A 24508-nucleotide genomic window follows, 5' to 3' on the forward strand; every position below is an offset into this window, starting at 1 on the left:
CAATGACTACTCTAAAAAGCTGTACACTGACTACTCTTAAGTACATCCTTTGTGACTTTCCATAGTCTTGTCCTTTCATGGGACAACAAACTGACATTCGGCCCAGTCATCAAAGCGAGGGGGTGTCACAATGTCAGTTTATCATTTTCAAGGACAATACTGTGGAAAGTAAAATGGATGTACTTTAGAGTAGTCCATGTACAGCTTGTATAGCATTACATATTTACAGTACAGTCATCATTTTCAAAATATCCGGCAGAACAAGTGAGTATCACGGTATCATGTTAGACCCGCTCGACATCCATTGCTTTCGGTCCCCTAGAGCAGTGGTACTTTTTTTTTTTCTTCTTTGTCATGAAAAAGGGACGTTTTTGTCATGAAAAAGGGAGATTTTTGTGGTTGGTGCACTAATTGTAAGTGTATATTGTGTTTTTTATGTGGATTTAATTTAAAAAAAAAAAAAAAAATTATTTATTTATTTTTTTTAATAAAAAATTCTTCTGCGGCCCGGTACCAATCGGGCCACTGCTTTAGACCAGTGGTCCCCAACCTTTTTGTATCCGCGGACCGGTCAACGCTTAATAATTTGTCCCGCGGCCCGGAGGGGTGGGGGGTTGGGGGATTGGGGGGGGGGGGGTGCTTTTTATTTATTTATTTTTTTTTTTTTTTTTTCTTTGTCATGAAAAAGGGAGGTTTTTGTGGTTGGTGCACTAATTGTAAGTGTATATTGTGTTTTTTATGTTGATTTAATTTAAAAAAAATAAAAAAAAATTATTTATTTATTTATTTATTTTTTTAAATAAAAAATAATTTTTAATAAAAAGCATCCCCATCCCCCCACAACCCCCCAACCCTGCACCCCTCCGTGGTACCAATCGGGCCACTGCTTTAGACCAGTGGTCCCCAACCTTTTTGTATCCGCGGACCGGTCAACGCTTAATAATTTGTCCCGCAGCCCGGAGGGGTGGGGTTTGGTTGGGGGGGATGGGGATGTTTTATTTTTTTCTTTGTCATGAAAAAGGGACGTTTTTGTCATGAAAAAGGGAGGTTTTTGTGGTTGGTGCACTAATTGTAAGTGTATATTGTGTTTTTTATGTTGATTTAATAAAAAAAAAATAAATAAATAAAAAATATATATATATATATATATATAATCTTTTTTTATAAAAATGAATAAAAAATTCTTCTGCGGCCCGGTACCAATCGGGCCACGAGGGCCGCGGCCCGGTGGTTGGGGACCACTGCTATAGACTAGTCAGGGTACAGCTGGCAGTACACATGTACAGTATGTCATTATTTTATGAATATTTAGTAGCACAGGGGGTAGTAGCAAAACAATTGTGTCTTACCCGTATTCGAGCATGATGGTGGCAGGATGCACGAGTGCTGCCGGCACTGGGGAGCTGTGGTTCATCGTGGGGAAATCTGAATTCCAACATGATCCCCGTCGCAGTAGTTTTTGGATGTCGTTACCTTATTGAAGGACAATACTATATGGAACGTAAAATGAATGTACTTTAGAGTAGTCAGTGTACAGCTTGTATTGCATTATACAGCGACAGTACAGTCAAACCTTTCTGTATACCTGGGAGCACGAGTGAGTAGCAAAATAATAGTGTCTTACCAAGAGTTCAGCACAATGGTGGCAGGATGCTCGAGTGCTGCCGCCACAGGAGAGCTGTTCAGATTTACTTTACAAAAGAGAAGTGTAGGATACTTCTCTTGTTGCCTTAATTGAATTTGACTTTATTAAATGTATTTATATTATCATTTGGTGCAGCCGGGCCGGAGCAGGAGGGGATAGAAAGAGAAAAAAAGGAAGACAGAGGGGGAAATTGTGGGGATAAGAGGGGACTGGACAGAGAGACAAAAACAACAACAGCAAATACAACAAATATGATCGTAAAAGTGATAGCAAATAAGCAGTTAGTGAAATAAATAATATAGTATTTTATCCTTCAGGTCTTCCATTCACGTTCACTGTTCACCTACAAGGCCACCAAGTGTATGTGCTCACAAAGGATGCAAACACCTCATTCTGTTTTTAAATTGGTTTTAGGAGTCTTTTTCCATGTTTTTAGGAGTATTTTTTACGTGTTTTATGAGTTTTTTATGTGTTTTAGGATTCGTTTTTAAATTGGTTTTAGGAGTCTTTTTACATGTTTTTAGGAGTATTTTCAGAATCAGAATCATTTTTATTTGTCCGTTCCAACATGTACAAGACACATCAAAACTGAAATTACATTTTCGGCACAGTCCCGCTGAGAGCAGGCACACGTTACGGGGGGGGGGGGGGGGAACAAGACGAGACCGCCGACGGATCAGCCGGTTACAGCGCTCCTTAAAAAGATAAGAAAAGGGTGACATTAGGAAAGGGGGGGCGGGGGGGGGGGGGGTAAAAAAATATCAGTCCAAGGCTAGACCCTCTGCAGAGGTCTAGTCTGAGTCCAAGGAAAAAACTTCACATAGCATGGCACACATTAAACATACATATATCACACCAACTTGCAACAGAGGGAGGGGTGGGTTTGCGCAGGCCCGCTGTTCGCTCTGTAGCGCCGCTCGGCCATTTCACAACCCCATGGAGATAAGCGTTGGTGAGGGTGTTGATTTAAGGGTCGGGGTCATGTGTGTGTGTGTATATGCCCAATTAACTCGGGAGAGGTGAAGTGTTTTTGTATGGCTGAGGCCGATAAAGTTCCGCTACAGATGTTGTTGACAAAAAGGAAGGCCAAAAGCGTCTATCTTTGAGGAGTCTTCGGGAGATTTTCTTCAGAACAGCCTGCTCCATGCCAAGGCCATTCAGGGAGTCCAAATCGTAGATAAAAAGTTGTTTTCCTTCGAGAAGACAAAATATTGACTTGTCTTCTCTGCTTGTCCATGCTGGACCTCTTTCAGTTCCAATTATTATTCCTTCTCTGATCCATTTTGCGATTCAACTCAGAAATCGCACAAGTCTGTGTTCCCACAGCCCGACCCAATCCTTCCATTGCGTTGAACAGCCATTGGGCCCCTTGAGTGGCTGCCATCGTCTTCCGAATTTGTCGATACACCAGAGCAATGCCCAGCCCAATCAGCAAGTGCCCCGTGATCACAGCTCCAAATAGGTAGATGTCTTCGACGTCCTCGATGGAAAGAGCTGAGAGGCACATTATCCTCCATGAGTTCCAGGAGTCTCGCACGTAACCCGCAGCGATGGTTCCATCAGGGCAGCCAGGCTCCCCCGGACCTCTTTTTCTTGTCGAAAAGACTGTGTCAATAGCGTCAAGAGTCCAGCTGATCATATTCATATTGAAATTTGGATTAGAGGACAGCGCAAAGAAAGAGGCTTTTACAAAGTTCAGACAAGGACAAAGACAAAGAGAGCAAGCAGGGAAGGAGTGTTTTATGAGTTTTTTACGTGTTTTAGGACTCTTAATGTGTTTTAGGAGTCTTATTATGAGTTTTAGGAGTCTTGTTATGTGTTTTAGGAGTAATTTACGTTTTAGATGTCACTGTGCATCTCTTCGGAGTCATTTTATGTGTTTTGGAGTCGGTTTTAATGTTTTAGAAGTTGGTTGTTGTGTTTGTAAATGTTTTACTCGTCATTTAATGTGTTAAAAGTCATTTTATGCATTTGTGTTTCGCACAAGAGGTAGAACATCTCACTCTGTGTTTTCTGGAATCAGTAATGACAATGAGCATTTTTACACTAAAACTGGAGCAATACAAATACCAATAGAAAAAGCGCTATTGATCATGAACAAAACCAATAGTTTACCTCTATTATCAACAATACAGTTGTTCAAATGCAACAATACTTATACATAATGATAGCTAGAAAGATAATAAAAATAAATAAATAAATGAAAAAAAAAAAAAAAAATGCTGTGACATTTTGAATCAGATCATAATCCCCTACTCATTATTTTTTTTAATGCTATCTTAATAAGGGAGAATACTATAAATAGTAAAATGAATGTACTTTAGAGTAGTCCGTGTACAGCTGGTATTGCATTATACAGCGACAGTACAGTCAAACCTTTCTGAATACCTGGTAGCAAGATAATAGTGTTTTACCTAGAGTTCAGCACGATGGGGGCAGGATGCTCGAGTGCTGCCTGCACTGGAGAGTTGCGGTTTTTATGTTATTTTATTAAGGGATAATATAAAAAAGCTGTACACTGACTACTTTAAGTACTATATATGCACGTATTATTGTCGTTGACAAGCTGGACCAGTCACTGCACGTTCAGTCACCACTCATGCTTCGCCTCCTCAGGCCTCCTGATGCAGATGGAGGCGAGCCCCGACGAAGAGGATGCGGTTACCGTGGAGATGAAGTCCGACATGCAGCTCATCATTTCCGCCCTGTGTGAGAGCGACGTGCACAGGAAGGTACTTGAAGGCGTGGCGCCGCGGGCCCAAAAAGTCGTGGCTGACCGGGCGGGCGGGGGGTTTTTTCGCCGCTGCAGGAGCTGTTCGGGACCGAGGGCGTGGACATGGTGGTCCACTTCCTGAGCCGAGGATCCGGCATGTTCTACAGCGGTCTGGGTCACAACAAACTCCTCCTCTCCACGTTGGTGTGTGTGCGGTCAGTTCAGCTCGAGGCCCTCAGAGGTTTTTAACTCATGGTGACCAGCTCTCGCTCTGCTGAGGAAATGTTGACCGTGTGTGTGTGTGTGTGTGTGTGCGTGTGTGTGTGTTTGTGTGTGTGTGTGTGCGCCAATCAGGCTCTGCATTGTTGGCTGCTACACCACCGAGGACTACTTCTTGACCCGAGACGGCGCCAAGCTTCTCCTCGACCTGCTCATTGTAAGTCATCAAGTCGGTCTATTTATTAAATACGTCATCCGTCTTTTTTTTATTTAAAAAAAATTTTTTGTTACTTGCAGTCGAGTCCCAAGTGTGTGCACGCCGTCCTCCTCGCCGCCGTGCTGGAGCTGTGCGACAACCCCAACACCGTCCCTGACGTCCTGGCCTGGAGGCACGCGGACAGCGGGCGCGCGGCTCCCAGCCTCCTGCTGCACGTGTGGAGGCGGGAGGAGGCGGAGCTAGGGGTCAGCAGAAACCAACACGGCGGCATCGCAGGTTTGAGTCAGGGGCTTGCAGGACAAACCACGCCTCATCAAGGGATTGGTACGGAATTCGGTATTTTTTTTAATAGCGAATGACTTATCGTTGTTGCAAAAATAACAGGCTCTAATTTTCAAAATGTGTTAGCTTGATGCTAATTTACATGAGATATGCTATATACATGCTACTGATTAGCATGAGCAATTTTGCATGGCGATTTAAACGGTGAGCTAACATGGTGAAACTTTAAACCAGGGGTCACCAACCTTTTTGAAACCAAGAGCTACTTCTTGGGTACTGATTAATGCGAGGGGCTACCAGTTTGATACACACTTAAATAAATTGCCAGAAATAGCCAATTTGCTCAATTTGCCTTTGGTAAATAAATCTATACATATATAAAAAAAAAATTGTATTTCTGTCCATCATTCCGTCGTACATTTTTATTCCTTTTACGGAAGGTTTTTTGTAGAGAATAAATGATGAAAAAAACACTTTATTGAACGGTTTAAAAGAGGAGAAAACATGAAAAAAATGAAAATTACATTTTGAAACACAGTTTATCTTCAATTTCGACTCCTTAAAATTCAAAATTCAACCCCAAAAAAAGTGAAGAGAAAAACTAGCTAATTCGAATCTTTTTGAAAAAATTGAAAAAAGAATTAATGGAACATCATTAGTAATTTTTCCTGCTTAAGATTAATTTTAGAATTTTGATGACATGTTTTAAATAGGTTAAAATCCAATCTGCACTTTGTTGAATATATAACAAATTGGACCAAGCTATATTTCTAACAAAGACAAATCATTTTTTCTTCTAGATTTTCCAGAACAAAAAATGTAAAAGATATTCAAAACACTTTGAAATAAGATTTAAATTTGATTCTACAGATTTTTTAGATTTGCCAGAATAATCTTTTCGAATTTTAATGATAATAAATTTGAAGAAATATTTCACAGATATTTTTCGTCAAAAAAACAGAAGCTAAAATGAATAATTAAATTCAAATGTATTTATTATTCTTTACAATAAAAACAAAAATACTTGAACATTGATTTAAATTGTCAGGAAAGAAGAGGAAGGAATTTAAAAGGTAAAAATCCTAAAATCATTTTTAAGGTCGTATTTTTTCTCTAAAATTGTCTTTCTGAAAGTTATAAGAAGCAAATTTAAAAAATAAATGAATTTAATTAAACAAGTGAAGACCAAGTCTTTAAAATATTTTGTTGGATTTTCAAATTCTATTTGAGTTTTGTCTCTCTTAGAATTAAAAATGTCGAGCAAAGCGAGACCAGCTTGTTAGTAAATAAATACAATTTTAAAAATAGAGGCAGCTCACTGGTAAGTGCTGCTATTTGAGCTATTTTTAGAACAGGCCAGCGGGCGACTCATCTGGTCCTTACGGGCTACCTGGTGCCCGCGGGCACCGCGTTGGTGACCCCTGCTTTAAACTGTATAGTACTCCGGCGCCTATCTACTACTGCCATCTAATGTCTTGGAATTGTAACTGCATGCAAGGTCTTCTGTATAATACTTGCAAATGAGACTCAAAAGTGTGAGAAAACAAGGCATAGAAACTACACACCTTAGGTAGGGGTATCCTGATCTGATCGGTCCGATATCAGCAAAAAAAAAAAAGTATCGGATTATATCGGCTTGCATCTAAAATCTCTGAATCAAGCAGCCCTGCAGCGTGTTTACTTGAGTATGTTGATCTGATGTCATTTACAAAAGGCAAACATGTTTACGGGATTGGCTACTAGGAGCTTAGCGGCTACGCAACAACTAAGCAGATAAGCCAGACATATGTCAAAAGTGTGCTGACCACATTGTCAATAAAAACAAGCATATTGGCATATTACTCGCACATGCAAAGTCTCAAAAGGTGAGGTGTATTAGAAAGTATCCAGCAACAAATGTGTCCGCATCATTAAATTAATTAATTATTGTGGCCAACAATTACCACTCCACTTCAACTTAAACGCAGCATAAGTCCATTCCAGACCATCCATCCATCCATCCATTTTCTACCCATTATTCCCTTTTGGGGTGGCGGGGGGCGCTGGCACCTATATCAGCTATAATCGGGCGGAAGGCGGGGTACACCCTGGACAAGTCGCCATCTCATCGCAGGGCCCATTCCAGACCATTAATAATAAATAATGTGATGTTTTTACACACCTACTATTTCAGTTAATCTTACCCAGTGTTTCTTAAACATTGTTGGGCAGCGAGCGCCCACTGGAGGGCCGCCCAAAAAAATGCCTTTCTCAGCTGTGGTCCGTACAGGCCGCGGCGATACTCAGTTGTAATACACTTTCCCACCACTTGTGGGCAGTAATGACAATACCAAACAGACGAAAAGGAGTCTTCCACTAAGGTCATATAACTTTCTTTAGCGCAAAAATTATGACTAAAGTGGTGAAGCTGTATTTTCATTTTATTGCCAGTTCATTGAAGAAACATATATATTGTTGATAAGGGACAAGCGGTAGAAAATGGATGGAATATAGTTTGAATTGATTTATTTTAGTACTGCGTAATAGTATATATACATTTGTTTTTATCAGTTTCAAAGAGTCTCTTCTTTTGCAGTGTATTTAATTAGTATTTATTTTTGTAATCAGCCTGACCTAAGCCTTGATAATAAAGATGTTTGTGATTACCCTGAGATCGGTAGGTTGTGAGTTCAAACCCTAGCCGAGTCATACCAAAGACTATAAAAACAGGACCCATTACCTCCCTGCTTGAAACTCAGCCTCAAGGGTTGGAATTTGGGGGTTAAATCACCAAAATGGTTCCCGGGCGTGGCCAACGCTGCTGCCCACTGCTCCCCTCACCTCCCAGGGGGTGAACAAGCCAACGGGTCGAATGGAGAGGACAAATTTCACCACACCTAGTGTGTGTGTGACATTCATTGGTACTTTAAGAAGGTTACAGCATATGTATCAAGAGTAAGATTACTAATTCACCACAGTTGATATTCGAGTGGGCCACGAGCCCCTATGTAGTGGAAAAGTAAGGCCGCAAAGTCAAACAGGTGAAGAACCTCTGATCTAACCTTTTCTAACATTGCACACTAAAAGATAATACTAGTAATATGATTTTGGCTGATATCATATCGGACCAATATACGTATCGGCCAATACTCAAGGTTCAATATCGATATTTTATTTTAGGGGTGCCCATTACGTCGATCGCGAGCTACCAGTCGACCGCGGGGGGTGTGTCAGTCGATCTCGAGCCAGGCTTTTAAAAAAAATAGACCTAAAAATTAGTGATCATCAATCTTCACCAAGACGTCACTTAAATGACATTCACGGTACCGGAGGGTCTTGTGAGATGACGCTGGCTGCTGCAAGATCATTATTATTAAAATATGACCGAGAGGAAGGCGAGAAACACTTTTTATTTCAACAGACTCTCGCGCCGTACCTTCCGTCAAAACTCTAAAGGCCGACTGCACATTTCCTATCTTCACAGTAAAAGCCCTGCTTCATGCTGCCTGCGCTAACTAAATACAGAGTCTCGGAAAGCTGGCGTGCACACGCGATCCCTCAGAAAGCTGGCGTGCACATCACTTGTGCACGCCAGCTTTCCGAGACTCTTATTTTGTTAGCGCAGGCAGCATGAAGCAGGGCTTTTATTGTGAAGATAGGAAATGTGCAGTCGGCCTTTAGAGTTTTGACGGAAGGTACGGCGCGAGAGTCTGTTGAAATAAAAAGTGTTTCTCGCCTTCCTCTCTGTCATTTTTTCATAATAATGAACTGGCAGCAGCCAGCGTCATCTCACAAGACCCTCGGGTGCCGTGAATGTCAATCAAGCAAGCTACGGAATTTGCCGCCAATGTTTTTCTTGTAAAATGTATGGAAGCTGGATGAATTAGATGCCAAAAACCAACCACTTTCATGTGGTATTGTACAGAAAGGACAACTTTTTTTCTCCTCCATTTGAAAATGTGGGCGTTATCATCATTACTGTCTGATTCCAATCAATGCAAGTCATCAGAATCAGGTAATACACCAACTTATATTCTTGTCTTCGTGAAAGAAAGACATCTATATGTGTTACACATGCTTGTATTATCATTAAACACATTTAACTTGTTTACAAAAATGTCTCTTTCATAAATAAATAAATATAAATGATATATATAAATGAGGTAGATCCCCTCGAGTTGGTCAATTGAAATGTAGCTCGCCTGCAGAAAAAGTGTGGGCACCCCTGTTTTATTTGAATTAAAAATGTTTTGTCAGGACACCCTTAACCAACATTGTTAAATATTTTTTTTTAGATTTAATTTTTAAACAATTAGTATTTATTAGCAAAAACACACAAAAGTACCTAAACTTGGTATCGTTAGGTACCGCGACTGATTCCCAATACGGTTCGACTGGAAAAAGTATCCATCCATAACGTCGATATGATAGTGATTTTTCTTTTTCCCCCCACACAAAGATCCCAAACAGCCCATCCTGGGTCACCGACCTCTGGAGGACGAGGATCTGATGTCCACACCGAACGCCCCGAGTGCTGCCGTGCTGGAGATCCAAGAGAACCTCCAGGCTAAGATTTACTTGATCTTCTGCAAAATGGGTAAAGTTGTACCTCGGTTTTTGTCAGTAATACATTCCAGACACCCAGAAATATAATCACAAAAAAAAAAAATCTCACCTTCTTTATCAAAGTGTTGTCACTCGCAACTTCCTCTGGCCCCATTGTGGTTTATTTTGCAGTCTAAGCGAGGTACCGCTGCATTTGGAACTGCAATGCGACATTTATGCTAATAGTTTGTTTGGAAGTTAAGTAAACACGTTTACACTTTACAGTACAAAACGTCTGAAAAGGAGTAGGAAGAAGCAGAGTAGTTTTAATCCTATTCTGCTTTTCCATTTTCAAGTGATTACTGGTAGTCCGTGTTTAATTGTGTCAAAAAAGATAAAGGTGGATATAGTTTTGTAGACTGCTTATTCTGGAATGAAGAAGAAATAAATACATGAAGGCGTACAAAATCACAGAGGCAGTAAAAAGTAATCAACGGTCCGCGACACAGCATGAGTCCAATATACCATGTTGGCGAGATGTGTATTCATATCCTTTACAAATTGCAGAGGTCTAATATTTTGTTGCCATCTAGTGGCCAGCAAAAGTACCTTAAGCTTTAATCATACTCAGAAGTTGTACAGCACAGCATTTTTTATATGACCCAATCCAAACAACCTTCCCTAGTAATGGTGCAGGAAACACACATAACATAACCTGCTCATTGAACTTTGTTGATACTACAAAAAAAAAACGTCCATTCACCATAAAAAATTTGAACCACAACACCACCTTTGTACAGTGTTTGGGTCAATGGGACCCCTTTTCATTTTTTATTAGAAGAAAAATAATACAATTATTTTTCAAACTGAGACTCGATGACTCTGGCTCATTTTCTGTGAAGAACATATATCAGGATACATATTTAATGACCATATATACATATATATATATATATATATATATATATATAATACACCCTGCAAATTTCAATTGCATATAAGATGTCCGGATCCACTGGACCCGGGGCTAATAGCAGTGTGGAAATTGATGTTCTGTGTACCACACACACACACACACACACACACACACACACACACACACACACACACACACACACACACACACACAACACACACACACACACACACACAGCAGGCCTAGACAGGAGAAGGAAAGAGTGTAGGTACACAGAACATCAGAGGGTCAAATGTGTGTGAAAATGAGAGCAGACAGTGTTGACAAACAATGTTGCAACCTTATGTGGGAACCACAGGTGCAGAAACACAAAAGGAGAATCCCAGTGGGGTGAAAAAACTGGCAGAGAAATTTTCTGTGCAACATTCATATTGTTTATGGGTCTGACGGACCCGTTGCGTTTTTAGTACAAGTCATGTGCGTTTGGGGATTTTTAAAATGTATCCGATGTTTTTCATGATATTCTACTCCGAAATATTTAGAATCATCGCATGTTTTGCTTTTTTGCAATTAAAAAAATGTGTTGTTGTTTTTTTTTTCAAAAAGGCTAATACAATTTGATATCAATAAATAGATTTGAACTTAAAAAGTTTTCAAGTGCTGAAAGTAAATAAAAAAATATAAATGTATTGCTGACTTTGACACTTTTATAGGCAGGTCCCTTTTAGGTCCGAAGAGTAAGAGTGTATAGTCAATCTTAAGCACAAGTCCATTCCACACGCTTACTACACATACAGTGGGGCAAAAAAGTATTTAGTCAGCCACCGATTGTGCAAGTTCTCCCACTTAAAATGATGACAGAGGTCTGTAATTTTCATCATAGGTACACTTCAACTGTGAGAGACAGAATGTGAAAAAAAAATCCAGGAATTCACATTGTAGGAATTTTAAGGAATTATATAGTAGAAAATAAGTATTTGGTTGACCATTCAAAGCTATCATTGATGGAAGGAGGTTTTGGCTCAAAATCTCACGATACATGGCCCCATTCATTCTTTCCTTAACACGGATCAATCGTCCTGTCCTCTTAGCAGAAAAACAGCCCCACAGCATGATGTTTCCACCCCCATGCTTCACAGTAGGTATGGTGTTCTTGGGATGCAACTCAGTATTCTTCTTCCTCCAAACACGACGAGTTGAGTTTATACCAAAAAGTTCTATTTTGGTTTCATCTGACCACATGACATTCTCCCAAACCTCTGCTGTATCATCCATGTATCCATTTTGGTATAAACTCAACTCATCGTGTTTGGAGGAAGAAGAATACTGAGTTGCATCCCAAGAACACCATACCTACTGTGAAGCATGGGGGTGGAAACATCATGCTTTGGGGTTGTTTTTCTGCTAAGGGGACAGGACGATCGATCCGTGTTAAGGAAAGAATGAATGGGGCCATGTATCGTGAGATTTTGAGCCAAATCCTCCTTCCATCAGTGAGAGCTTTGAATGGTTGACCTAATACTTATTTTCCACCATAATTTACAAATAAATTATTTAAAATTCCTACAATGTGAATTCCTGGATTTTATTTTCACATTCTGTCTCTCACAGTTGAAGTGTACCTATGATGAAAATTACAGACCTCTGTCATCATTTTAAGTGGGAGAACTTGCACAATCGGTGGCTGACTAAATACTTTTTTTCCCCCACAGCATAATAGACTTTAAAGTAGTCAGTATACAGCTGCGCAGTCGCGATTGTATGAATGTCTGACGGCAGGAGATGATTGTGTCTTACCTACAATCATGATGAAAATGACATACCTCTGTCATCATTTTAAGTGGGAGAACTTGCACAATCGCTGGCTGACTAAATACTTTTTTGCCCCACTGTATTTATTTTTGATGGTATGTCCTCGTGCAGGTTTCCAGGACCTTCCAGGACTGTCCGTAAAAGATCACGTGACCTTGTGCCTCATCAAACGATACCTTGACTTCAAGGTAGAAATTTTTTTTTGTCTTCTGCCGTGTCCTTGTTGTCGAGTTCCTGGAGGATTTGAGGCTGTCGCTGCGTCCTGCCCAAGCAGGTGGCCGATGTGTGGGACGAGATCGACCGGGAGCTGACCCTGGAGGCCGTGAGACCCGTCACGCCCGACCAGGAGACTTTGCGCGTGGCCCGCCAGATGTCGCAGCACACGGCCGAGGCGGTGGCCGCCGAGCAGGAAGGCGTCCTGCAGGAGCAAGTCAGGACCGCCAGCCAAGAGGAGGAACTTCTTTATGAGGAGGTGCGGAGCATCGTCCTACGGTGATGTCAAACTTGGCGTTTTTGAGGATTTGTCTTTTCTCTCCACAGTTGAAGTCTCACTGGAAGCAACGGCAACTCGCAGCGATGTCTTGGAGCGACTTTGTTTCCAGGACTTCCAACTACGACACGCTGAAGGTCTTTTTTGCGTCTTCTTTCTGGGAGCAAGCCCTGTGTGCTCACCTCTGTTGTGTGTGTCTGCACAGGACATCAAGGAGCAGAGGGAGAAAAACGCCGAGGAGGTCCGATCGATGGAGGAGGACGTTGCGCCGCGTCCCGAGGAGGTCTGACACCCAAACAAGCTTTCGGAGACTCTGGTCTTCATAGGAGTACACTCCTTCTATTGCTTTCATGTATCTGTAGGGACCCACCACAAATACATGGTACAGTCGTCCCCAGGGGCCTAGCGCCATAATCTAGGTGCATGTACACAAGACTCCTAAAGGGCAACCCCCAACCCCCCCCACCCTAAACCCAACATCACCACACACACGTGATTTGTACTTAAACAATAATTATTGCAATATTTGGTTATATATATATATATATACATATATGTCTTGATTGGATTATCCAGAGAATAGTGCTCGATACCGTGGTAGAGCGCAATATGTAGGTGTGGGAAAAAAATCACAAGACTACTTCATCTACTGGAGATGAAGTAGTCTTGTGATTTTTTTCTCACACCTACATATATATATATATATATATGTGTGTGTGTGTGTGTGTGTGTGTGTGTGTGTGTGTGTGTGTGTGTGTGTGTATATATATGTATATATATATGTATATGTATTTGTATATGTATGTATATATATATATATATATATATATTTATACATATGTGTGTATATATATACATACATGTGTATATATATAAATATGTGTATATAAGTGTATATATATGTGTATATGTATATATATATTTATATATGTGTGTATGTATATACATATATGTGTATATATATAGATAAATATGTGTATATATTTGTGTATATATATGTGTATGTATATGTGTATATGTATATATGTGTATATATGTGTAAAAATGTGTATATATATATGTGTTTATATATGTGTGTATATATGTATATATATATATGTATATATGTATATATGTGTTTATATATGTGTATATATGTATGTATATATGAATGTATATATGTAATAATGTGTTTATATATGTGTGTATATATGTATATATATGTATGTATATATGTATGTATATATGTGTGTATATATATGTATATACATATATATGTGTGTATATATATGTATAAATGTACATATATACTGTATGTATATATAGATATATATAATTGTGTATATATAGATATATATAATTGTGTATATATATGTATATATATATATATATTTATATAATTGTGTATATATGTATGTGTATATATATATGTATATGTATATGTTTTTACATATATTTGTATATATATATATATATATATATATACACATACATATACATATATATGTGTATGTATGTATGAGTGTGTGTATATATGTATAATGTATATATGTATGTGTATATATATATGTGTGGATAGATATATATGTATGTGTGTGTGTATATATGTATATATATATATTTATATATATATACATATGTGTGTATATATGTATATATTTGTGTGTATGTATGTATATGTATATATGGATGTATATATTTACATTTGTATGTGTGTGTATGTATATATATAACAAACAAAACAAAACAAAAAAAAAAAATATATATATATATATATATATATATATATATATATATATATATATATATATATATATATATAAAATATTACTAATAACACGATATTAATACCAGTATGTTGAAGCACAGTATGTCTGACTTCAGTAGCCATAATGCTCCTTGTTCCATACATTTTCTGAAAGATTTTTGAGTGCCGTGTGTAGTGTTCTGCATTCTCAATGAAACATCAAGGTTTCGGTGTCACTTGCTTACGGGTACTTGCTAGCGTCATTTATTGAACAAGCGTCAACCTGCAGTCCACACGTGTCTCCTATGTGTGACCGCCATCTCCTGGTCACACTTATTTTTACACCACGTACCAAATAAAATAGCCTTCGAGGTCGCTAAGCATGACCAGAATAAATCCGTACATGAGGCCCACCGGGTTATAAATGAAAGGATTATAAGTGTGCCTTATAGTCCGAAAAATACAGTATGTTCTTTATTTTTATTTTTTGGGATTAAAATGGATCAACATATCTTGATAACTATAATAACTATTTTTTTTTTTTTACAAAAAGTGCCAACAAATGCAACACAAAATAGTCAAACTATATCATTTTAGGAATTATATGTATTATTTATTTTTGTATTTTTAATTTCAATGATATTTATTCACATAGATATGATCAGAAATCTGTCACGTTTTGTAAAGTAGAGATACACATTATTATTATTATTATTATTATTATTTGTATTATTCTCAGTGCATCTCCTGGAGCTTAAGTCGTCCGCTGTTTTTAAAAACTAGTGACACCTCTGTTTTGAACTTTAAACAGGGTCCTTGAACCCACCACAGTTATGTGTGCAACTTCCACAACTATAAAAATTGTCTATCAACATTTATGATGTTCTTAACTTATATATTTAAATGACAGAACTTTAATTTTTTTAACTATACCAAAGCCAAGGGGCCCCTCTTGTGCCACTGTCCCCCCCCCCCCCATCCCCCCTATGTTTCCTGAGGCTGAGCCAATCACTGGCCATGATACTGAACAGCACTCTCTGATTGGTTTGGTCTAATCTAGTAGCCAATACTTATGTAGTATTGATATATTTAGTTAATTCAACCATGTTTACGCTTGAAAATGCTTTATTTAGAGCCAAAAAATTGTGGATATGCTTTTAATAAAATGCATAGTTTGTGCCGTAAAAATGTTCAGTAATGCTGTTAAGGATTTTAAGTGCGTATGAAACACATTTTCTAAGTTGTCCAAATCTCTAAAAATGTTCCCCCGAAATACTTTTGTGCTACAATCTCGCTACATTTGTGCAATTACGGTTTTATTGTTAATAGCTATTATTCATTACGGTCCTGTGGTCTTTTGCAAACTCCCCGGAATACATGTTGATTGTTGTGTTTTTCCAGCTTTTCATCGGCCAAATGGTGGTGAGCGAGGACGGCGGCGCTCGGGCCATCAAACTGACCAAGACTCCCCTGATGGCGGCGGCGCAGGAAGAAGCTCTCCTCTCCAAACGTGAACGCCTGCGATTCTGTAGCTCTGTTCCTGTCAAAGACTGACGTGTCCTCTTCTTGGAGGAATTACAGCAGGAGTGTCCAAAGTGCGGCACGGGGGCATTTTGCGAGCCACAGCTCATTGTTTAAATGGCCCCGCATTTTTGTCAAACTACAGTTGAAACCAAAAAAACAATGACTGTAAAAAGGCTAAAAAAAAAAATACTAAGAACATGACATTGACTGGCAAAACAACAATAAAAATTGCACCATGCTGATGTTAGCATGATAACTTTAGCATACTAACAGTTAGCATGTGTCAAGTACCAAATGATATGACCCTGAGTGAACGCCTTTAAAATTAGTTAAAAAAAAGAAGTTAGCATGCTAATGTTAGCATGGGTCAATTACCATGTTATATGACACTGAATGAACAGCTGCAAACTTGTGAAAAAATTTAGCACGTGTCGAGTATCACGTTATATGACCTTGAGCGAACGGCTGCAAAATTTGCGGAAAAAAAAAAAAAGTTAGAATGCGTCGAGTACCTAGTTATATGAACGTGAGTGAACGGCTGCAAAATTAGTGAAAAAAGTTAGCATGCTAACAGTTAGCATGTGTCAAGTACCATGTTGTATGACACTGAGTGAACGGCTGCAAACTTGTGAAAAATGTTTAGCACGCGTCGAGTATCACGTTATATGACCTTGAGCGAACGGCTGCAAAATTTGCGGGGGAAAAAAAAAAAAAAGTTGGCATGCGTCAAGTACCTAGTTATAAGAACGTGAGTGAACGGCTGCAAAATTAGTGAAAAAAGTTAGCATGCTAACAGTTAGCATGTGTCAACTACCATGTTGTATGACACTGAGTGAACGGCTGCAAAGTTGTGAAAAAATTTTGCACGCATCAAGTATCACGTTATTTGACCTTGAGCGAACGGCTGCAAAATTTGGGGGGAAAAAAAAAAAAAGTTAACATGCGTCGAGTACCTAGTTATATGAACCTGAGTGAATGGCTGCAAAATTAGTGGAAAAAGTTAGCATGTGTCAAGTACCAAGTTATATGACCCTAAGTGAACAACTGCAAACTAGTGAAAAAAGTTAGCACGTCAAGTATCAAGTTATATGACCCTGAGTGAACGCCTGCAAAATTAGTTTAAAAAAAGTTAGCATGTTAACAGTTAGCATGTGTCAATTACCATTTTACATGACACTGAGTGAACAGTTGCAAACTTGTGAAAAAATTTAGCACGCGTCAATTTTTAAGTTATAAGACCTTGAGTGAACGGCTGCAAAATTTGCGGGGGAAAAAACAAACAAGTTAGCATGCGTCGAGTACCTAGTTATTTGAACCTGAGTGAAAGGCAAAATTAGTGAAAAAAGTTAGCATGTGTCAAGTACCAAGTTATATTACCCTAAGTGAACAACTGCAAACTATTGAAAAAAGTTAGCAAGTCAAGTATCAAGTTATATGACTATGAGTGAACGGCTGCAAAATTTGCGGGAAAAAAAGTTAGCAAGCGTCGAGTACCTAGTTATATGAACCTGAGTGACTGGATGCAAAATTAGTGAAAAAAGTTAGCATATGTCAAATACCAAGTTATATGATCCTTAGTGAACAACTGCAACATTTGTGAAAAAATTTAGCATGCTAACAGTTAGCCTGTGTCAAGTACCAAGATATATGACCGTGAGTAAACAGCTGCAAACAAGTGAAAAAGGTTAGCATGCGTCAAGCATCAAGTTATAAGACCCTGAGTGAACAGCTGCAAAATTAGCGAAAAAAGTTAGCATGCTTTGAGTACCAAATTATATGACCCTGAGTGAACGGCTGCAAAATTTGTGGAAAAAGTTAGCATGTGTCAAGTACCAAGTTATATTACCCTAAGTGAACAACTGCAAACTAGTGAAAAAAGTTAGTACGTCAAGTATCAAGTTATATGACCCTGAGTGAACGGCTGCAAAATTTGCTGAAAAAAAAGTTAGCAAGCGTCGTGTACCTAGTTATATGAACCTGAGTGACCGGCTGCAAAATTAGTGAAAAAAGTTAGCATGTGTTAAATACCAAGTTATATGATCCTAAGTGAACAACTGCAAAATTTGTGAAAAAATTTAGCATGCTAACCGTTAGCCTGTGTCAAGTACCAAGATATATGACCGTGAGTAAACAGCCGCAAACAAGTGAAAAAGGTTAGCATGCGTCAAGCATCAAGTTATAAGACCCTGAGTGAACGGCTGCAAAATTAGCGAAAAAAGTTAGCATGCTTCGAGTACCAAATTATATGATCCTGAGTGAACAGCTGCAACATGAGTGAAAAAAGTTAGCATGTGTCAAGTACTAAGTTAAATGATTCTGAGTGAACGGCTGCAAAATTAGTGAAAAAAGTTAGTATGCGTCGAGTACCTAGTTATATGAACCTGAGTGAACCGTTGCAAAATTTGTGAAAAAAGTTAGTATGCTAACAGTTAGCATGTCTCATGTACCAAAATCTATGACCGTGACTAAACAGCTGCAAACCAGTGAAAAAGGTTAGCATACGTCAAATATCAAGTGTATATATGACCCTTGGTGAACGGCTGCAAAATTAGTGAAAAACGTTAGCATGCTAACAGTTAGCTGGTGTCAAGTTATACAACTCTAAGTGAACGGCTGCAAAATTACTGAAAAAAGTTAGCATGCATCAAGTTTCAACTTATATGACCCTGAGTGAACGGCTGCAAAATTAGCGTAAAAAAATGTTAGCATGTTAGCAAGTACCGAGTTTTAAAATTAGCTAAAAGTGCTAGGGTCCCAAAAATGCACTTTGTTGTACAAAGCTGACATGTGGGAGGTTTTGTTGATTATTTTAATACTTTTTTTTTTTTTTTTAACACATTTTCCTTCACTAAATCACTTTTTCCAGCACGCCGTCCTGTGAGGGAACATTTGGACACCCCTGATTTTTAGTCATGTTTTTTTTTTCTTTTTTCTAGGTATATCTTATTATAGAATGTGTAATATTGCAGTGTGATAATGACAAGTGTATTTTATAGCATTTTTTTGAATTGGTAAGCTAAAATGCAATGACCTCACGTACTCATTTGTCTTTGTCTTTGTGCACATGACCCGTCATTTTTCCATCGCGGGCCAGATAGCAAAGTAATGAGGGACGACGGCGTCAGGGGTGTGCAAACTATTTCCAGCAAAAACCGTATAAATTAAAATTTGGTACATTTTCTACATATATGTATACATATAGATAGTAATTCAATGTAAACCAATATAAAACAAAACATTTGATTTTGGGTGATGACATCATTGAGTGGGTCAATTATTCATGACAACATTGATTTTGATACAGTTGACGGGGGAAAAAAATTAATTTTACAGTACCTACTGAGAGAATGAGAGCGTTTAACTCATTTACGCTTATCAAAGCTCCGGGAATTACAAGTTCCCGACTCCATCTGGCGCTTTTTTTTTTTTTAGGGGCACAATAACATCAAAACAATATTTTTTAGTTTTTCAGTCGGCAAGAATGAGATTCATTTGATTTCCGTGGAAAAAGCATAAACATATAACCAGGTTTAAGTCTTGTTAAAAAATAGCAGTTTTAATGGGAGCCAATGAGTCCCGAAAAGGTTTAAAAATTTTATGTTCGTATCCTATTCTAACAACGTTGCAATTAAAAACACATGGCGACTTTATGAAAAAAAAATGTTTTAAATTTATTTTCATCGCACAAGTTTTAACATTTTGATTAAAAAAAACTATGTAATTAGCATTTTTTTTGCAGCGAATCTCTCACTGAAGACCCTCTAAAAGAAAAATGTGTTTTGCTCGCAAGATCGCGGCTAATTCATGGACAACAAACAATATCCGCGAAGAAAATACCACAGATAAATATGACTTTTGCACTGATTAATTGTGATTTATCCAAATGCAAATGTTGGAATAATAATAATTGTTACGATTGACAGAGGACTAATAAAAAAAATTAAAATGACCCGGAGTGAATGGCTGCAAAATCAGTGAATAAAGTTAGCATGTGTCAAGTACCAAGTTATGTGACCTTGACGGAACGGCTGTAAAATTTGTGCAAAAAAAGTTAGCATGCTAACAGTTAGCGTGCGTCAAGTAGCATGTTATATGACTCTGAGTGAGCAGCTGCAAACTAGTGAAAAAGTTAGCATGTGTCAAGTACCAAGATATGTGACCCTGAGGGAACGGCTGCAAAATTTGTGAAAAAAGTTAGTATGCGTCGATTACCGGGTTTATATATGGCCCAAAGTGCACGGCTGCAAAATTTGTGAAAAAACTTAGCATGCGTCAAGTAACAACTTTCTCTGACCCTGAGTGAACGGCTGCAAAATTTGTGATAAAAGTTAGCATGTGTCAAGTACCAAGTTATATGATCCTGAGTGAGCTGCCGCAAAGTTAGTGAAAAAAGTTAGCATTTGTTGAGTACCAAGTTATATGGCCCTGAGTGAATGGCAGCAAAATTTGTGATAAAAGTTAGCATTTGTTGAGTACTAAGTTTTATGACTCTCAGTAGGTGGCCGCAAAATTAGGGAAAACATTTAGCATGTGTCAAGTATCAAGTTACATGACTCTGAGTGAACGGCTGCAAAATGAGTGGAAAAACGTTAGGATGCTTCGAGTACCAGGTTTTTATATGACCCTAAGTAAACGGCTGCAAAATTTGTCATAAAAGTTAGCATTTGTCAAGTACCAGGTTATATGACCCTAAGTGAACAACTGCAAAATTTGTGAAAAAAGTTAGCTTACGTCAAGTACCAAGTTATATGATCCTAAGTGAACGGCTGCAAAATTAGATAAAAAAGTTAGCATTTGTCCCAGACCCATGACCCAGAGTGAACAGCTGAAAAATTTGTGATAAAAGTTAGCGTGTGTCAAGTACCTGGTTATATGACCCTCAGTGAACAGCTGCAAACTAGTGAAAAAAGTTAGCATACGTCAAGTATAAATTTATATGATACTGGGTGAACGGTTGCAAAATTAGTGGAAAAACGTTAGCATGCGTCGAGTACCAGGTTTTTATATGACCCTAAGTAAACAGCTGAACATTTTGTAGTAAAAGTTAGCATTTGTCAAGTACCAAGTTATATAACCCTAAGTGAACAGCTGCAACATTTGTGAAAAAAGTTAGAACGCATCAAGTACCAAGTTACATGACTCTGAGTGAACGGCTGCAAAATTTGTAATAAAAGTAAGCATGTGTCAAGTACCTGGTTATATGACCCTGAGTGAACGGCTGCAAAATTAGTGAAAACAGTTAGCATTTATCGAGTACCAAGCTATATGACTCCGAGTGAATAGCTGCAAAATTTGTGATAAAAGTTAGCATGCGTCAAGTATCAAGTTATATGACTCTGAGTGAACGGCTGCAAAATTAATGAAATAAGTTAGCATGCACCAAATACCAAGTTATATGACAGAGTGAACGGCTGCAAACCAGTGAAAAAAGTTAGCATACGTCAAGTATAAACTTATATGATACTAAGTGAACGGCTGCAAAATTAGTGGAAAAACGTTAGCATGCGTCCAGTACCGGGTTTTATATGATCCTAAATAAACGGCTGCAAAATTTGTGGTAAAAGTTAGCATTTGTCAAGTACCAGGTTATATGACCCTAAGTGATCAGTTGCAAAATTTGGGAAAAAAGTTAGCATTTGTCAAGTACCAGGTTATATGACCCTAAGTGATCAGTTGCAAAATTTGGGAAAAAAGTTAGCATTTGTCAAGTACCAGGTTATATGACCCTAAGTGATCAGTTGCAAAATTTGGGAAAAAAGTTAGCATTTGTCAAGTACCATGTTATATGACCCTAAGTTAACAGCTGCAAAATTTGTGAAAAACGATAGCATGCGTCAAGTACCAAGTTATATGACCCTAAGTGAACAGCTGCAAAATTTGTGAAAAACGTTAGCTTTTGTCAAGTACCAAGTTATATGACCCTAAGTGAACAGCTGCAAAATTTTTGAAAAACGTTAGCATTTGTCAAGTACCAAGTTATATGACCCTAAGTGAACAGCTGCAAAATTTGTGAAAAACGTTACCATTTGTCAAGTATCAGGTTATATGACCCTAAGTGATCAGTTGCAAAATTTGGGAAAAAAGTTAGCATTTGTCAAGTACCAAGTCATATGACCCTGAGTGATCAGCTGCAAAATTTATGAAAAACGTTAGCATTTGTCAAGTACCAGGTTATATGACCCTAAGTGATCAGTTGCAAAATTTGGGAAAAAAGTTAGCATTTGTCAAGTACCATGTTATATGACCCTAAGTGAACAGCTGCAAAATTTTTGAAAAACGTTAGCATTTGTCAAGTACCAAGTTATATGAACCTAAGTGAACAGCTGCAAAATTTGTGAAAAACGTTACCATTTGTCAAGTATCAGGTTATATGAACCTAAGTGATCAGTTGCAAAATTTGGGAAAAAAGTTAGCATTTGTCAAGTACCAAGTCATATGACCCTGAGTGATCAGCTGCAAAATTTATGAAAAACGTTAGCATTTGTCAAGTACCAGGTTATATGACCCTAAGTAATCAGTTGCAAAATTTGTGAAAAAAGTTAGCATGCGTCGAGTACCAAGCTATATGACTCCGAGTGAATGGCTGCAAAATTTGTGATAAAAGTTAGCATGCGTCAAGTATCTAGTTATATGACTCTGAGTGAATGGCTGCAAAATTAATGAAATAAGTTAGCATGCACCTAATACCAAGTTATATGACAGAGTGAACGGCTGCAAACCAATGAAAAAAGTTAGCATACGTCAAGTATAAACTTATATGATACTCAGTGAACGGCTGCAAAATTAGTGGAAAAACGTTAGCATGCGTCCAGTACCGGGTTTTATATGATCCTAAATAAACGGCTTCAAAATTTGTGGTAAAAGTTAGCATTTGTCAAGTACCAGGTTATATGACTCTAAGTGATCAGTTGCAAAATTTGGGGAAAAAGTTAGCATTTGTCAAGTACCAAGTTATATGACCCTAAGTGAACAGCTGCGAATTTTGTGAAAAACGTTAGCATGCGTCAAGTACCAAGTTATATGACTCTAAGTGAACAGCTGCACAATTTGTGAAAAACGTAAGAATTTGTCAAGTACCAGGTTTTATGACCCTAAGTGATCAGTTGCAAAATTTGGGAAAAAAGTTAGCATTTGTCAAGTACCAGGTTACATGACACTAAGTAATCAGTTCCAAAATTTGTGAAAAAAGTTAGCGTGCGTCGAGTACCAAGTTATATGACCCTAAGTGAACAGCTGCAAAATTTGTGAAAGACGTTAGCATTTGTCAAGTACCAAGTTATATGACCCTAAGTGATCAATTGCAAAATTTGGGAAAAAAGTTAGCATTTGTCAAGTACCAAGTTATATGACCCTAAGTGAACAGCTGCAAATTTTGTGAAAAACGTTAGCATGCGTCAAGTACCAAGTTATATGACCCTAAGTGAACAGCAGCACAATTTGTGAAAAACGTAAGAATTTGTCAAGTACCAGGTTTTATGACCCTAAGTGATCAGTTGCAAAATTTGGGAAAAAAGTTAGCATTTGTCAAGTACCAAGTTATATGACCCTGAGTTAACAGCTGCAAAATTTGTGAAAAACGTTAGCATTTGTCAAGTACCAGGTTACATGACCCTAAGTAATCAGTTGCAAAATTTGTGAAAAAAGTTAGCATGCGTCGAGTACCAAGTTATATGACCCTAAGTGAACAGCTGCAAAATTTGTGAAAGACGTTAGCATTTGTCAAGTATCAGGTTATATGACCCTAAGTGATCAGTTGCAAAATTTGGGAAAAAAGTTAGCATTTGTCAAGTACCAAGTTATATGACCCTGAGTGATCAGCTGCAAAATTTATGAAAAATGTTAGCATTTGTCAAGTACCAGGTTATATGACCCTAAGTGATCAGTTGCAAAATTTGGGAAAAAAGTTAGCATGTGTCGGGTACCAGGTTATATAATCCTAAGTGAACGGCTGCAAAATTTGTGAAAATAGTTAGCATGCGTCAAATACCAAGTTATATGGCCCTAAGTGAACAGCTGCAAAATTTGTGAAAAACGTTAGCATTTGTCAAGTACCAGGTTATATGACCCTAAGTGATCAGTTGCAAAATTTGGGAAAAAAGTTAGCATTTGTCAAGTACCAAGTTATATGACCCTAAGTGAACAGCTGCAGAATTTGTGAAAAACATTAGCATTTGTCAAGTACCAGGTTATGTGACCCTAAGTGATCAGTTGCAAAATTTGTAAAAAAGTTAGCATATGTCAAGTACCAAGTTATATGACCCTAAGTGATCAGTTGCAAAATTTGTGAAAAAAGTTAGCATTTGTCAAGTACCAAGTTATATGACCCTAAGTGATCAGTTGCAAAATTTGGGAAAAAAGTTAGCATTTGTCAAGTACCAAGTTATATGACCCTGAGTTAACAGCTGCAAAATTTGTGAAAAACGTTAGCATTTGTCAAGTA

General features: G+C 38.1%; 1 protein-coding gene across 1 annotated transcript in view; it reads left to right on the forward strand.

Annotated features, from left to right (window-relative positions):
* Positions 1-19085, forward strand: part of LOC133550981 (cilia- and flagella-associated protein 69-like) — a 41804-nt gene extending 22719 nt beyond the window's left edge. The window contains exons 14-23 of the mRNA XM_061897198.1: positions 4262-4377; positions 4455-4573; positions 4713-4794; positions 4875-5070; positions 9515-9652; positions 12440-12516; positions 12603-12800; positions 12869-12955; positions 13024-13101; positions 15946-19085. Coding sequence (XP_061753182.1) covers positions 4262-4377; positions 4455-4573; positions 4713-4794; positions 4875-5070; positions 9515-9652; positions 12440-12516; positions 12603-12800; positions 12869-12955; positions 13024-13101; positions 15946-16098 — 1244 coding nt within the window. The 3' untranslated portion in view covers positions 16099-19085. The remainder of the gene's footprint in view (positions 1-4261; positions 4378-4454; positions 4574-4712; positions 4795-4874; positions 5071-9514; positions 9653-12439; positions 12517-12602; positions 12801-12868; positions 12956-13023; positions 13102-15945) is intronic.
* The last annotated feature ends 5423 nt before the right edge of the window (positions 19086-24508 follow it).

The sequence above is a fragment of the Nerophis ophidion genome, linkage group LG04, assembly GCF_033978795.1.
Source record: "Nerophis ophidion isolate RoL-2023_Sa linkage group LG04, RoL_Noph_v1.0, whole genome shotgun sequence".
In the NCBI taxonomy this organism is placed as follows: Eukaryota; Metazoa; Chordata; class Actinopteri; order Syngnathiformes; family Syngnathidae; genus Nerophis; species Nerophis ophidion.